The sequence below is a fragment of the Phyllobates terribilis genome, unplaced genomic scaffold (assembly GCF_046119375.1).
Source record: "Phyllobates terribilis strain yellow unplaced genomic scaffold, ASM4611937v1 Scaffold_2__4_contigs__length_985480577, whole genome shotgun sequence".
Lineage (NCBI taxonomy): Eukaryota > Metazoa > Chordata > Amphibia > Anura > Dendrobatidae > Phyllobates > Phyllobates terribilis.
Genome location: NW_027362762.1, coordinates 480,492,091 through 480,508,231, shown reverse-complemented (window position 1 = coordinate 480,508,231; position 16,141 = coordinate 480,492,091). Strand labels below are relative to the sequence as shown.

General features: G+C 33.9%; 1 protein-coding gene across 1 annotated transcript in view; it reads left to right on the top strand.

Moving 5' to 3' along the window:
* Positions 1-16,141, top strand: part of RUNX3 (RUNX family transcription factor 3) — a 238,170-nt gene that overhangs the window by 158,851 nt on the left and 63,178 nt on the right. The window contains exons 3-4 of the mRNA XM_073665828.1: positions 7,730-7,974; positions 10,679-10,835. Of these exons, the coding sequence (XP_073521929.1) occupies positions 7,730-7,974; positions 10,679-10,835 (402 nt within the window). The remainder of the gene's footprint in view (positions 1-7,729; positions 7,975-10,678; positions 10,836-16,141) is intronic.

Sequence of the window (16,141 nt, the reverse complement as noted above, 5' to 3'; positions counted from 1 at the left end):
GATGAAAGAGCATATACCAGGATGGGGGACCAGGATAGGGGAGCATATACCGGGATGGAGGACCAGAATTGGGGAGCATATACCAGGATGGGGGACCATATACCAATAAAAATGCTCGCCACCTGATGGGTTCAATAGCTAGGTAGGAGATAAGAGGGAAGTCATGATATTTTATTAGATAATATAATAAAAATTAATTATTGTATAAGTGGTACAAAAACTAACATAGACTCTGTATGAATATAATTGATAGAACAGCACTATCCCAGACCTGTTGACCCTTATTTTAATAACATCAATATCTGATACTATCCAAAGCTGATAGGATTTATACTCGGGGAAAATATAATGACAGAAAGGGTTGTACTGTGCACTCATTCTGTATACTGAGTACACATAAGATATGCCTATTGTGTAAAATTGCAGGTTTGGCTAAGTGCCCTCTAAGCAACCACACGACGAGACTGCATAGTAGTAGAGGAAGCACCGCTTCACCCGCAGCACTACTCTGATGGCAGAGCTGAAGATTCATATTGTCACATTGGCCTAAGCAGTACCGCACCCACTGCCCCCAAAAAGGAGATGCAGGTTTTCATAATACACCAGAGTTATAAAAAACTAAATATATATGTAATCTTTATTACTAATGGTTCGCACCACCTGGGAACTGGACCTACTGTGGTAAATATGGCAATGTCTATGGGTGCGTATTAAACTGAGACAACCATTCATCAAAGGATATTTTTTCATTCAAACATAGGAAACTTCCTTGTTTTCGAATTTCTTCTAAGCTTTAAGCAGCACAAGAGGTATATTTTAGAGGGTTATAAAAATTGCCATATTACAGTAATGTGTCTCCTTGGTCACTTTGGTATATTAGTTGTATTCAGATCAATGCACGGTGGCTCAGTGGTTAGCACTGCAGTCTTGCAGCACTGGGGTCCTGGCTTCAAATCCCACCAAGGACAACATCTGCAAGGCGTTTGTATGTTCTCCCTGTGTTTTTTGTGGGTTTCCTCCAAAGATTAGATTGTGAGCCCCAATGGGGACAGCAATGACAATATCTGTAAAGCCCTGTGAAATATGATGGCACTATATAAGTAAGAATAACACTAGACTTTTTTGCCAAATAATATTTTCACTTATACCTCTCTCAACTATATAGGTACCACTTCCAACTCAATAAATAAATAAAAAATCAGACCCCAGACTAAATACAGACATGAAACCCTGCATATTCTGCTAAATTTGACAGCATAGGAGCAGCAAAAATTGTTAAGATGATTATTACTAAGTAGGTTATTTTATATTAGTCAAAGCGTTTGGTAAAAAAATATTAATCGGGTTGTACAAAGTCCTTTGAATACAGACTCCATACTATAAATGCAGGTAGGTGAGTGGATGCCAGGCACTAATCAACTGAATATAACGTTAAATAAATTAGAATCCCACTTACAATCTTAGTAAGATATAAATATATGCTGCACAAAATAAAAGCCACAAAAAATACATTGTAAATTTACTAAGACAATGGTCCAGGTTTAAGGCTCATGCATATGGCTGTGTTTTTGGTCCGATTGCGAGCCCACAAAACATCGGATTGCACTCGGACCAAAGTTGTTGTTTGAAGACGTCCAATTTTTTCCTCGTACCGTGCTAGTCTAAAAAAAAGCAAATCACAATACCCGAGTTTGATCCAATATTCGGATCGCACTCGGCCATGCAATCTTGCAAGTCCATAGAAAACATTGGACTGCACTCGAATGACACCTGATGCAGTCCAATTTACACGCACTCACAGAATGGAGAAGTCAGAAAAAAAAATTTTTCTATCTTCTCCTCATCCAAGAGAATTGGAGAACTCTGATCAGGGTGTGATTTGCATAATCGGCCCGATTCTCTCGGATGAGAGAAAATACTGTCGTGACCATAGCCTTAGAATGGCAATAATAACAAACTTGAGGACTGAGAGAATGGAGAAGATGGCGAATTTTTTTTCCATCTTCTCCTCATCCAAGATAATTGGATCACACTGTGCTGACACTCTCATAAAACGATGATCAGAGCATGATTAGCATAATCGGACCGAATCTCTCGGATGAAAGAAAGTACGCTGGTGTGACCCTAGCCTGGCTAAAACTAATTTGCACACAGGATATAGTTAAAGTAGACAGTCTTAAATTGTAAAATATATATCTTAGTGGTTCATGCTTAAATTTGTGGCATCCTAAAATAAAACTTTACACCATCGATTAGTAGGCTTGTTTTTCTTTAGATGTTAGATGGCAATTGGCTTAATTTTTCTGCATGGTGTTGCATCCCAAACTACAGGTCTTTCCACAGAGCTGCTCCCCTTCTTCCAATGCTCTGTTTTCTGTCAATCAATACACCAAAAAGTGTCTGAAACTCATAATAAACATAGTGCAAGGCATATCAGACTGTTTTTTGTGCAAATTAGGATACAATTTTGGCATATTTAGATCAATTCTTCCCAATGTGTTTGAAACATTCCTTAGGCCTTATGTAGACTATATGGCAGCGCTGTGTGCATGTAGACACCCGCAGTGCTTGCAGCTTTGTTCTATTGAGACATTCTATGGGCTGTATATGGAGATAATGTCACCTAGAAGAATTAGATAATACCTCAGTAACACGGCAAGCCTACAAAAATCAATGGAAATATATCTGCCTATATCTCTTCTTCTTACTGAAATCAGATGAATACTGGAGACACAGCAGTCCTATGAAAAATAATGTCTTACCTTGAAGCCTGGTCCTAGCAATAAGCTCTACTGGTCTCAAGTTTAATGTTACTGCAGTGACAACTAGTGGTAAGAAATGGTAACTCAACATAAAATACAGGTCACTTTGCTCCTTCTCCACATGGTGAGGAATTTTAAAACGAATCAGATTTATCAATGCATTTAGACAAGTAGATATAGATTTAGCAAGGGCTTCCAAAACTTTTTCTTACACCCACAATTTTTTTAAGGTGTAAGAAAGAGTTTTTAGGTTACACAATAACTTCTACCTCCAGTCTGCTAGTGGCGCCAGATATATCAGCCACAAGGAATTTGATTTCTCTATAGATGCCAACCCCTATTACACTTGTGTTGATTGCTGATGACAAAACATGCAGGGTACAAGGTAAAACATTTAGGGTGCATTCTGACTGGCTGATTATTTGGAGAAAGCACTCCTAGAAATGTTCATTTTCCAGTAATCGCCCGGAGTACACAGGCTACCAATCATCCGACAGGTGCTTGTTTGCTGGGTGAAATATTATTTAAGCCTGTTTAAAAATCATTGTTCTCGGCAGCACATTGTCCTATGTAAATGGGACATGTGCTGCCGAGAACAATGATAATCTATGCGCGTAGAATGATCTATTACCGGAAGTGCAGGTGGCCTGTCTAGACAGTGTATCAATCAATCACCGACTGGCACCTAGAGCTCCTGGTTCTAAGAGTTTTTCCTCCAATTATAATCACTAACAATTTCCAACTAGCAAAATGATTATGTAATTATTCTGATTTAAGATGTTCGAAAAATTTTATTCTTTGTATTAGCTAAAATTTAGGGAAAAAATATTTTTAAATGTCTACATTTTCAAGTAGAATATTTATTATATTTTAAATATTAAATTCTAATAATTCCATTCTTAAAGTACAAAAGGAAATCAGTTTCATCACAATTCCATATATACATGGTATATATGACTCAGAAGACATTTCCAAGGTTAAATGGCAAGGCAATGTCTCTTTTTTTCCCAGGCTTAAATGATTACACCATGAAGTAATTTTCCTTTTAATGCAAACTGTTGGGTAACATTAATTATTAATGATAAAAAACACAGAGGAACAAAGTGACATCCAGACAAACAGGAATCATATCCTGATCTTTTAAAAATGAATAAAACCTGAATTGAAAATTAATTGATAATTTTGCAAAACAAAATACATATTGATAGGTAACATAGAATCCTAATTTCTTAGTGGTTACAGAAACTGTGTTTTATTTTTCAGACAGATTATACCATAACTATGTAATATGGATCAATCTGACTATCTATCTATCTATCTATCTATCTATCTATCTATCTATGTCTATTTATCTATCTATTTCTCTATCTATCTATCTATTTATCTATCTATGTCTATTTATCTATGTATCTATTTATCTATGTATATCTATGTATCTATCTATCAATATCTATCTATTTATCTATGTATATCTATCAATATCTATCTATGTATCTATTTATTTATCTATGTCTATTTAGCTATCTCAATCCATCAGATCCTATTTATCTAGTCAATCTATTAAATTGCCATTTTAATTCAATATAGAACTTTATCTAATCTAATTTAATGTCAATTTGTTAATTAACTGTCTATCTACATCTGTCAATCTATCTGATTTTCAATCCATCATCTCATATCTTTCTCTTTATCTAGTCAATCTATTAAGTTGCCATTAAACATAAATATATAACTTTATCTAATCTATTTATTTAATTTAACATCAAATTTTTAATTAAATGTTTATTTATTTGCCTCTATCTATCTATTTATCTATTGCCTATCACTCTATCTATCTATTTATTCTATCTATCTATCTTTCCATATATCTATTATCTATCTATCTTTCCATTATCTATCTATTATCTATCTATCCATATATCTATTATCAATCTATCCATCTGTCTGTCTATCATCTATATATTTATTATCTATCTATCTATCTATATAATATCTATCTATCTATCTATCTATCTGTTATCTATCTATCTGTTATCTATCTTTCTATCAATGTATTATCTATGTATTATCTATCTATCAATCTATGTATTATCTATCTATCTATCTAGCTATCTATGTATTATCTATCTATCTATCAATCTATCTATCTATCTATGTATTATCTATCTATCTATCTCTCTATCTATCTATCAATCTATGTATTATCTATCTATCTCTCTATCTATCTATCGATCTATGTATTATCTATCTATCTATCTATCTCTCTATCTATCTATCGATCTATGTATTATCTATCTATCTAGCCATCTTTGCAAAACAATTGAAACAGCATCATAATAGCGGGGGGTGTAATTCCCAAAATGTAGATTAGGTCCTCAACGAATTTAGGTAAAAAATGGCAGCATGTCGAGATCCAATTACACAAAATCTATCTATCTATAATTCTAATTTGGTAATCAGTGTTTTTTATTTATTATAAATCTAAAATGACTTCACTGTTCCTCTATCTTTCTATCTATATCTACTTATCTAAAACTTAATATCAATCTATTATCTACTATCTTTCTATTTATTGTTTTAATCTATCGATTTAATGACCATAAAAACATGATCTGTAACTTTACCTCTATCTATCTATCTATCTATCTATCTATCTATTTATCTATCTATCTATTTATCTATCTAGCTATCATCTATCTATCTATCTATGATCTATCTATCTGTCTATTTATCTATCTATCTATCTATCATTCTATCTATCTATCTGTCTATTTATCTATCTATCTATCTATCTATCTGTCTATTTATCTATCTATTTATCTATCTATCATGTATCTGTCTATCTATTTATCTATCTATTTATCTACCTATCATCTATCTATCTATAAAACTATTTAATAACCATTTAATAATATGTAACTTTAACCTGCCCCCTATATGTTACCATTTGATATTCATATTTGATTTCTGTCTCTTTATTCTATTTAAGAAATATATAAAATATATTTCACATATTTTGTATCAATAAAATTTAATTTCCATCCATTATCTAAAACTTTCTATCTCCTACTCAATTCTAACTCTATTATCTCATCTGTCTCTTTTTTAATATTCTTTTCTATTGTATTCTTTACTACAAATTCTCCGTATCTATTTTCAGTTTTGGTATTCCCTGTTTCCTATTTAATATAAATCTAATATAAATCTACAACCACTTTACTATTACCTTATCTATCTATCTATCTATCTATCTATCTATCTATCTAGCATCTATCTATCTATCTATCTTCTATCTATCCATATATCCATATCTATCCATATATCTATCTATCTAATATATATCAAATATCGATTTATCAAATATCTATCTAATACATGTCTATCAAATATCTAATATCTATCTACCAAAAATCTATATATCAAATATCTATCATCTATCTATCTATCTATCTATCTATCTACAGTATCTATCTATCATCTATCTATCAATTATCTATCGCTATATCTACATTTCAATATATGTATATAAATAAATGTGTGTGTATAATATGTATATACTGTATAATACTGTATATTAGTTATCTATCTCAGTCCAACTTCATCTATTAATCAATCAGTTCTATAATTGTATTGTGTGTATGAATTTATTATGCAAATAATGTATATCTATATAATTTTAGATGGGTAGTAGCTATCATCTATTTCTCCTTGTGTAGTTATGTTTATCTATCTAGTTATTGATCTATCTTTATATCTAACATCTGACCTTGTGCAGTTGTGCTTCTATATATCTGTCTTTTACTATGTTATCAGTGATCAGTTATGTACATTCTTTTTTTATTCCAAGTGATGACAATGTGCAGTCAATAATTAGCATGCACTAATCATTATTGTATTTATCAGAGTGCATGCATGTTTCTATCTTCACGGCAGACCCTCTTTCTATATTTGCAGGGGGGAGTAGTCCTGGCAGGCACACCCTTTGTCAGCTTCTGGTCTCCTATAGACAGGGGTTGCACTGTTGATTTGCCAGTCACACTTACTCTCTCCTCCTCCTCCTCCCTGTGACAGCTCTGGTGTAAATACTGGGTGACAGTCCTCACGACTCTTGCACTTTCTTCTGGGCTGATCAGTTGAGATGACACTTTTGAGATTATTACATGTATGATAGGAGACTAATGCCATGTCACTGTGACCTGTGATTTGGAATGAAGTGTCTTTTTTCCTAATTGCCTTGTGGGCACTTACAAACGTGGACTTTCTATAACCCATGTCTCCAGGATTGTTTTATAAGTAAATCGAGTTCTTCAGAGAAACCTCTAACCACCCCCACATCATTTTACGCTGACATTGCTCTTTTCATAACCATCAGGAAGAAGACAGATGTGTGCTAACTTCTGTTTTCTCATGCACTTTTTCACATTGCATGAAGTTTCTGGACGGTGATATAAAGAAAACTACTGTTCCAAGTCATCTGAGCGACTGCATCCATTTAACAGATCCAGATCTGACTTGTGCCAGTTCTGTAACTTCACGAGGGACCATTGCAGGAGAAGCAGCTGCAATATCACACAACTCAGTGCTTGTGGAGTGTTGTGTCTAAAAGCAGTGCTACTCGGATCGCTGCTATAGCTGTAGACTTTGTAACATTTTCTTTGTGGTTTTTGGTACTTTAAGGAGGGCACAGAAACTTGAGAAGACGAGGTTGGGCGCAGGGTTTCTTCTCATGCAACACCCCTTCTCTACCACCCCTGCAGATTTCAGATCAGACAGTCACTTCCTGAGCTACTGATCTCTGGACTCTTTTTTTTCTTTTCCGAAAAGATCAGGGTTACCGATCTTACATGAGAATTTAGTGACTTGTCTTGTATACTGCGGGTTAGGGCTTGTGAAAGAGACACTAAACTTCTAGTTTAGACCCAGTGGCTGGCACTTTTTAACTCTTGTTGTTGTAATGCGTATTCCAGTAGACCCGAGCACCAGCCGGCGCTTTACTCCTCCATCGACTACCTTCTCATGCGTTAAAATGGGAGACAGCAATGGAGCCATCACCACTTCTGGCCCGGGACGGACAAGAACAGAGATAAGGACGGTAGTGGATGTCCTTGCAGATCACGCTGGAGAACTGGTCAGAACTGACAGCCCCAACTTCCTATGCTCTGTCCTGCCTTCACATTGGAGATGCAACAAGACCCTTCCAGTGGCATTCAAGGTAATTGGGAGTGGGTGCAGAATTAAGTATAAGTTTCATAATTAGGCTATGTAAGAATGTAGTTTTCATATACAAGCGCTTACTAATACTGCACCTGCTGATTGAATCCATGGAACACTTGACATACCCTACCTAGCATGGTGCATTTTTAACTCTTTATGGCTGCATTGTTTGGGGACCGTGCTAACTGTCTGTGATAAAATAACGCATCAGGCAGGCTTTCTGCAGTCCTACTTATGCCCGCCGCTAAATGACGAACTTATGACTGCTGCATCTGCAGAGTCAAACAATTGTCTAAATGCAATTTATACAACCAGTTAATTACTTTGCTGTTCACTAAAAAAATATCAACATTCCGATAAGATCTAAATTGCAATAATTTTGCAGCTTTGATGCCAGAAAATCGTATAAAGGTAAAATTTAACAAAACGCAGAATAGACAATTGTAAATTGACATAGTCATAATTTGCTTTATGGTTTATTATGTAGGTATTGCTCTAACCAAATCAGGAATGGTTACAGCGTACGGTTTGGTATGATCAGTACACCACTTCACAAACCAGTCTCTTAACCTCATTGTCACTCCTCCTTCTCTTCCGAAGATTATCAAGTGCAATGATCAGGAACCAAAAAACTCTATATTAACCATTAAATTCTGTAACATCTATGTTCCTCAATACCATAGTATCCACCAGTCTTACTGTAATTAACTAATTTACTAATGTTTGTATAATTACCTAATATTTTATCTCTATTGTTAAATGTGTAATTCAATAGTTTGTGAAACACTGCAATGTTTTATTCTAAGGTATGAGCTGAAATACTTATATAAAACTCTAATATATCTTTACAGAAATATAGAAATATGCACAAAATGTTTCTGTTTAAAATACTGAAGATTATTATCAGACCATAATTAGGTTTTGCAATGGCCACATATAAAACAAATAGCATAAATGTCAGGTATTGTGTGAAGTGCTTTATCTGATGATGGGAAATCAGTGGGCTGCTGCCTAACACATTCAAGAACATGCGATATGTGTGGTCAGAGATTGAAAAAAAGCGACAGAACACACATCTAAGAAAAAGTTCTGTTGGGAAATACACCAAGATCGCATAGTACTAAACAAGAAGGTTTGAGGTTTCACATAGTTTGTTCCACTTCAAAGAAATTTAACCATGAAGAAATAAGTCTCTATCAGTTACTGCTGCATGTGTCTGTCACTTATAATGATAAGGATATATAGCCTATGCAGTGCACACACACACACATATATATATTTATATATATATATATATATATATATATATATATATATATATATATATATAAAATAGGTAATATATACACACAAAAAAGAGATAATAGATATAATTCCCATAGCATTATTATTTTACATTAATTTCTATTATTCATATAAATATCTCAACGGTCAAGAAAAAAATGAGTGATTAAATATTTTAGTTACCGTATATTAATTCAGTCAATTGTTAAATGTTAATTAGTTAACTGTTACGTATTGATCTAGGACACAAGAGAATAAAATGTAGCGAATACTTATTAGCTATATCAAATGTGTCAAGAACAAGTAAACATTTAATGATATCATTTATATTGCTGTAATATATGTTATAAATCTAATATATCATATGTATTATTTTCATCACATTTTAGGTCTTATCTACAAAAGCCAGAAACCATAGATATTAAATATATTTATTGAATTTACACTATAAATAAAGTGACTTGATGCATGCTAAAATATTAACGATACCAGGTTATGTAGAAAGAATGAGACTGTAATTAAATATAGGTATTATTATGCATTACATAGGTTATTAGCACCTATAAGATCTACTTAAGTGCAGAACATCATACATTTATCTTAGAAAAACATTGGAAATTACACAAAATTAGAAACCGTTATTGTTAGAAAATGAATGGAAAGAATATTAATATGAAATATCAAATGATGAAGAAATAAAGAGGATTTTACCTAAATTATCTTTTGTCTAAATTTTACAGCTGCATAACAAATAATGAATAGTTATTAAAACACTATAAAATTTTACTTTTGTTTTACTTTGTGGGATTCTTGAATCATCAGAAACCCTTGAAGTGCAAATATCTAATTTTGCGTCATAAATACAGATGATTAAAGTGTCCTTGCATTAAGAAATGTATATAATTTATACTATATATATATTATTTATATATATATATATATATTACATACACAAGATAAAAACATTCTAGATGTTAGAAAGGAAAAGTCAATCTAAAATCAAATCTACATTGCAGGATGCCCATCTGTGACATATAACAATATAGTATGGCGCAGATGCTGTGCAACCACTGTGGCAGATTAGTCTTTTTAACAGAACAGTTCATGTTAAATACTAAATTAGAATTAAAATGTGCAATTATCAACATTAACTTTTAGCCGTGTACATGGAATATATGAAAGATCAATTAAATATATTGGTCATAATTTATACAAAATGATCAACCCAGATTTATAAAGCAGTCCAATTTTTTTTTATTTCCAGGTACCACATTTATTGACTGCTAACATAGTTCTGTCATCTGGTACTATCAATGTGTATTAGTAGCACTTGTGGTGCTTACGGGAGAAAATACTAAATTCATTAGCATCTAATGCCTATTTTCCCTCTATTCATGGCTGTATATGTTTCCCTGCAGGTTGTGGCACTAGGTGATGTGCCTGATGGGACAGTAGTAACAGTAATGGCTGGGAATGATGAGAATTATTCAGCCGAGTTGAGAAACGCTTCCGCTGTCATGAAGAACCAAGTAGCACGATTCAACGATCTCCGCTTTGTTGGTAGAAGTGGAAGAGGTAGGCTGCTTCACTCTATCACTATTTTAGTGGTTATCTAAAATGTACATTTTTGGTTTTAAAATGTATTATACCATTATTATGAGTCTGGACAATTTATGTCACGACAACTGTAGAATAACCCACCTCCCAAAAAACCTAACACAGATGGACATCCTTATCTAGTATCAATACTCATTGGATGAAGTAAATGTGATATATTGGTGGGTTAGGATTGAAATTAGGATTTCAAGAACATATCTTGAACATGGCATAAACTGTACTAGGAATCACCTATTTTGGGATCCCATGCAGTCATAATCTGATATTTTGGGGGTCAAAACCAAACCAACATTATCACCTTTAGGCTACGTTCACAAGTTCAGTATTTGGTGAGATTTTTACCTCAGTATTTGTAAGCCAAAACCAGGAGTGGGTGATAGAAACACGTCACCACTTCTGTATTTATCACCCACTCCTGGTTTTGGATTACAAATACTGAGGTAAAAACTCACCAAATACTGAACTTGTGAATGTCGCCTAAGTCTAAATCTGTATTGCTTCTGCCAACACTTGTTCCTTTGGTTGTTCAGATACACCACATTCTCACCCAGGGACAGCAGTAAAACAATAAAGTATACACCTCTCTGCTCGTCTTTGGCTTTTATCTGAGATGAAGCATGTCATGGAGACAATAAGACATTGAAAAGCATGACAGAATTAGAAACCTTGAGAAGCCATGACCTACATTTAGCAATCAACCTGGGAAGCCGAGAAAGCCAAATTCTAGTCAGCATGATCCCACACAACACTTTTTGCAAGCAATTGACCCTTGATTAAAAACAATATGTCGGAATTACTCCTGACGCAAGCCAAAGACTACTATTCTGTACATCTCTTTCCAAATAGAAAGAGTGTGAGAATGGCATGGCAGACTGGGGGACTCCAATATTCAAAGCATTATTTTAACGTGACAATTCCTCCATTTTTAACACCAATTATGGATTATCATCTTCGATAGAATTCACTGTATAAATCTTATCAATAGAATCACTTAATTTACATAGGACTATCTGAATAGTAAACAGCCCCAGAGGAATAAAGTTGCCCAAGGCTTCCTTTACATCGCAGAATACAGACTTCTCCGAACAGCAGTCACTATCCTGAGGACTGACATGCAGAGAAATAATATGCAATTTTAGTTGCAAAGATGACAACTTTGATTAGAAAAAGATATTGTTGTATTGTTACGTGTATGATAATTAGGTAATTAAAGATAACCCTTTCATGCTGGAATAAAATTCAGTGTCTGTGATTGATGGTAATCCAAGAAAAATTAGGAAAAATTGTCTTTTATAAGGTTAAAACATTTACTATTAATCCTATTCAACTACTACTACTACAACTAATACTACTAATAACATAGTAGAATGCTGTACTCCAACTTTATCATATAAAAATAATAAAGTAGCTGTAGAAGCAGAGAATATTTATGACCTATCTGCAGGATAGGTCATTAAAATGAGATCGAAGGCGATCAACATCTGGCATCCCAAATGGTAAGCTGAAAACAGTTCCATTCAATGTGCAGTCCTACATACATCGGCAAAGTTCCTATTCTTTTAACTAGTAGCTGTGTTGCAGAAGCCATCAACAGCCACTACACAATGAACGGAGTTGTGCTGAGTAGCTCCGCTCCATGTGTTTACATCGAAGCACTGCCGGAGCTCTTTTCAACTGGTTGGGGTGTCAGGTGTCAGACCCCTATCAATCTCTCATTTATAACTTATCCTACAGATAGCTCATCAATACTTTCTGCTCGGACAACCCCTTAAAGTTTCTGGCGTCTATTGCATAAAAAAATGTTTCAGACAAGAAGCATTTCCCTAAGGCCACGGCCCCACTATCAGTATTTGGTCAGTATTCGGTCAGTATTTTTTCTCTGGAGTGGGAGCCAAAACCAGGAGTGGGTGATAAATACAGAATTGGTGACTTGTTTCTATTATACCTTTTCTCTGATTGTTCCTCACCTGGTTTTGGCTCCCACTCCTGAGAAAAAATACTGATCAATCAGTAATTTTTTTTATAAAGTAGGAGAGACAAGACTGGAATTTGATTGGTTGCTATGAAAAACTAGCTCACATTTTGCCTGCACTGCTTGCGTTGTTTTATGCATAAAGCTTACAATGATCATGAACAAAAACTGTGTGGTACTCCAGCTTGGATAGAGGCATAGCATACCCAACACCACCCAACACATGTCAGTGACTACAGTCCACCCTACTTAACAATGCTAGGTCTCTTTGAAGGTCATGTGCTCCTCAAACACATGACTTATTGACAAAAAATATAGAGATTGTGCCCAACGTCAAAAGTATTAGGTGATTTAACAGATGATTCCCATTGTATAACATAAAAATATGTAGAATTGTAATCAATCCTCACCATATCTGAACTGTCATGTAGACAATATAAATGACTACTGACATCTTTAGAAAACCTTCTGTATCATTCAAAGTAGTAGAGAAGACCACAGATCAGCCGTAGCACCGTTCCCTCCCTATTCATTCAGAGCTGCTGGGGAAATCGAAACAAAGCTTAGACTTCTGTCCTAATTTACAGGTTTCAGGTTAAGTATTAGACAAGATTATGTGCCATGAAGGAGTAGTCTAATAAGAATTGTCATAATGGACATTTTCTTCTTTTCCTGCAAAGGAACTTGGGGATCCGTTTCTGGAGTCCATCTTCGCCCGTTAAGTAAGCTTTCATGCTGCACTGTATAGGAGCTGTAACACAAAGACAATGGACAATCATCGCCTAATGATGAAATTATATTTTATATTATTGGGATATCTACTATTTTCAGATATAATGTCTTAGTTATAGTGTTTACAGCAATATAGAGGACTGAGGTTTTTATCATGCTGCCTTTCCGTCATAAATTCTTTGAGAGGGCTACTAAAATTGGGGAGTCATCCCAGACTCCATGTGGTTTCATCATGCCATACAGACACTTAATTTGAACATTTTTGTAATATACTTAGAACAGAAAGAAATACCGAAATACCATAGTACTTATGGCACAGGAGGTGCAATATTAGAAGGTGCAATTCTAGAATGCAGTCTGAAATCTTCCAAGAAATCAACACCTATAAATCAAAAATGGATCCCTAGTATTGGTCAAGCCACAAACCACAAAATATCACCCACAAATACCTGACATCAATAGAAATGAAAAAATATACGTGTGTGTATCTGTTACAGAAAGTGATGTCACAGCTACACCTCCCTTCACAATAACCTTTGCACACGCTCCTTCTATGATTCAAGTCAAATATAATCTTAGTGGCCAGTGTGAAAATTGCATGATTTCTAACTTTCATTTTTAATAAATATTTTAATATAAAAAAAACACATTTATTTCCAAAAATGAATAACAATAAATACTTATCATATAAACAATAGGTAATTTTCTGATGACATGTTCCTTTAAATGTTTTTTGGGGTTTGGGGTTTTTACAATGAATTTGCTATGTTTAGACAATGAAGCTTTTTTATGTTAATATTCATAAGTGTCATGCCTTCTTTAACCCCGTCCCACCGTGGCCAATATGTTTTTGCGCTTTAAGTTTTTATTTTTCAATTAACATAGCTATATGAGTGCTGGTTTTCTGTGGGATGAGTTGCAGTTTTGAAAATTCCAAGTGCACTGAAATGGTGAAAAAATTTAATTTTTGCAATTGCTTTTTTTTTTTCTTTTAATGATGTTCATTGTCCAGTATAAATGACCTGACAATTTGTTTTTCCAGGTCAGTATGACTACTGTTATGCCAATTTTTTTTTTTTTTTTTTTTTCTGAGTCCTGTAACATTTTTATATTTTAATCAATTGCATTATGTGACGGCCTTTGTGGTATATACAACATTTTGATCACGTTTTGTTAATTTTTTTAGGAAGGTATGGGGATGAAAAACTCCACGATTCTAGTGTTTTGCTTAATTATTTTTTTACATAATTTACCATATTGGTCAATTAATTTTATATTTTGATAGAAAGTACTTTTACAGATGTGGCAATACCAAATAAACTTTTTGTTATTTTTTTATATTTAACTAAGGAAAAGGGTGTGATTCAAAGTTTTATATTTTTTAAATGTCTTTATATTTTCAAAAACCTGTTTTTTAATTTTGTTAGTCCCCTTAGGGGACTTGGACCTGCAATCCTTTGATCATTTGTTCTATATAAAACAAAACTACTGTATTGTAGTATATAGAGAATATGTAATTTTCCTATGAAGCCCAGCCTCATGTGGGGGCTCAATGGGCACCCCACGCACAATCTCATCTTTAAAATATTGTTGTCAATGATTGACAGTGATATTTAAATGGTTAAACAGCATCGAACAGTGCAAGCTCAAACCACTGCTATCACAGGCAGATGCCGGCATATAAAAAAGCTGGTACCTGCTGGGTATGGTGTCGGCTCAGCTCTTGAGCCCGATCCATACATAGGTATGCAAAGTAGGACATGCTATTACACCCTTTTTTGGGAAGGGGTTAAATTAGTTACTTGATGGTTGCTACCATCAACCTACTAACAATTTGTTTTCATTAAATCTCCACCATGTTTATCATATAGTATATATATTGCACTTGGATGCCATATAAACCCCATTATGCAATATTTTGCACAAATTTTCATCCCAAGATCAGAATTTTAAAGCTGCATTTTAAATGGCCTGTATAAAGATACATGGATTTTTGCAGTACACGCTGATAGGGTAAGCAATTTAATACAGTGATTGGCAAACTATGTCCCTCCATCTGTGCAACTACAAGGCCCATCATATTAAGACAATATGCAACTTTCCATCGCGTGTAGAGACTTGTAATTTCGCAACAGTTATAGAGACACCGGATACAAGCCACTGAAGACTCTGTAAAAATATAATGTCATCTCCCTTTTTTGTCTACTTCATGCTAACCATAGTTTTCATGTAAAGTTAAGTCATTACAACATACAGTATATATGTGGGTTAAAGAGTAGCTTGAGAATGTTAAGTTTCACAGTCCCATAGTAAATATACTATTATAAAGCCCTATTATATATATTTACATATATTACCATAATATATAACTTAAATTACCAATTATTAACTGCCTTTGGAAACATAACATAAAATGTTTTTTAACCAGTATATATTCATATATACATGTAAGAGTAGTTTTTATGATCTGTAATCACAATATAGATGTTGAAGTGTTAACATTTCTTTAACATTTCCGTCATCTTATTTAGTTTCCTAAAATGCATACTTTTATTTATTT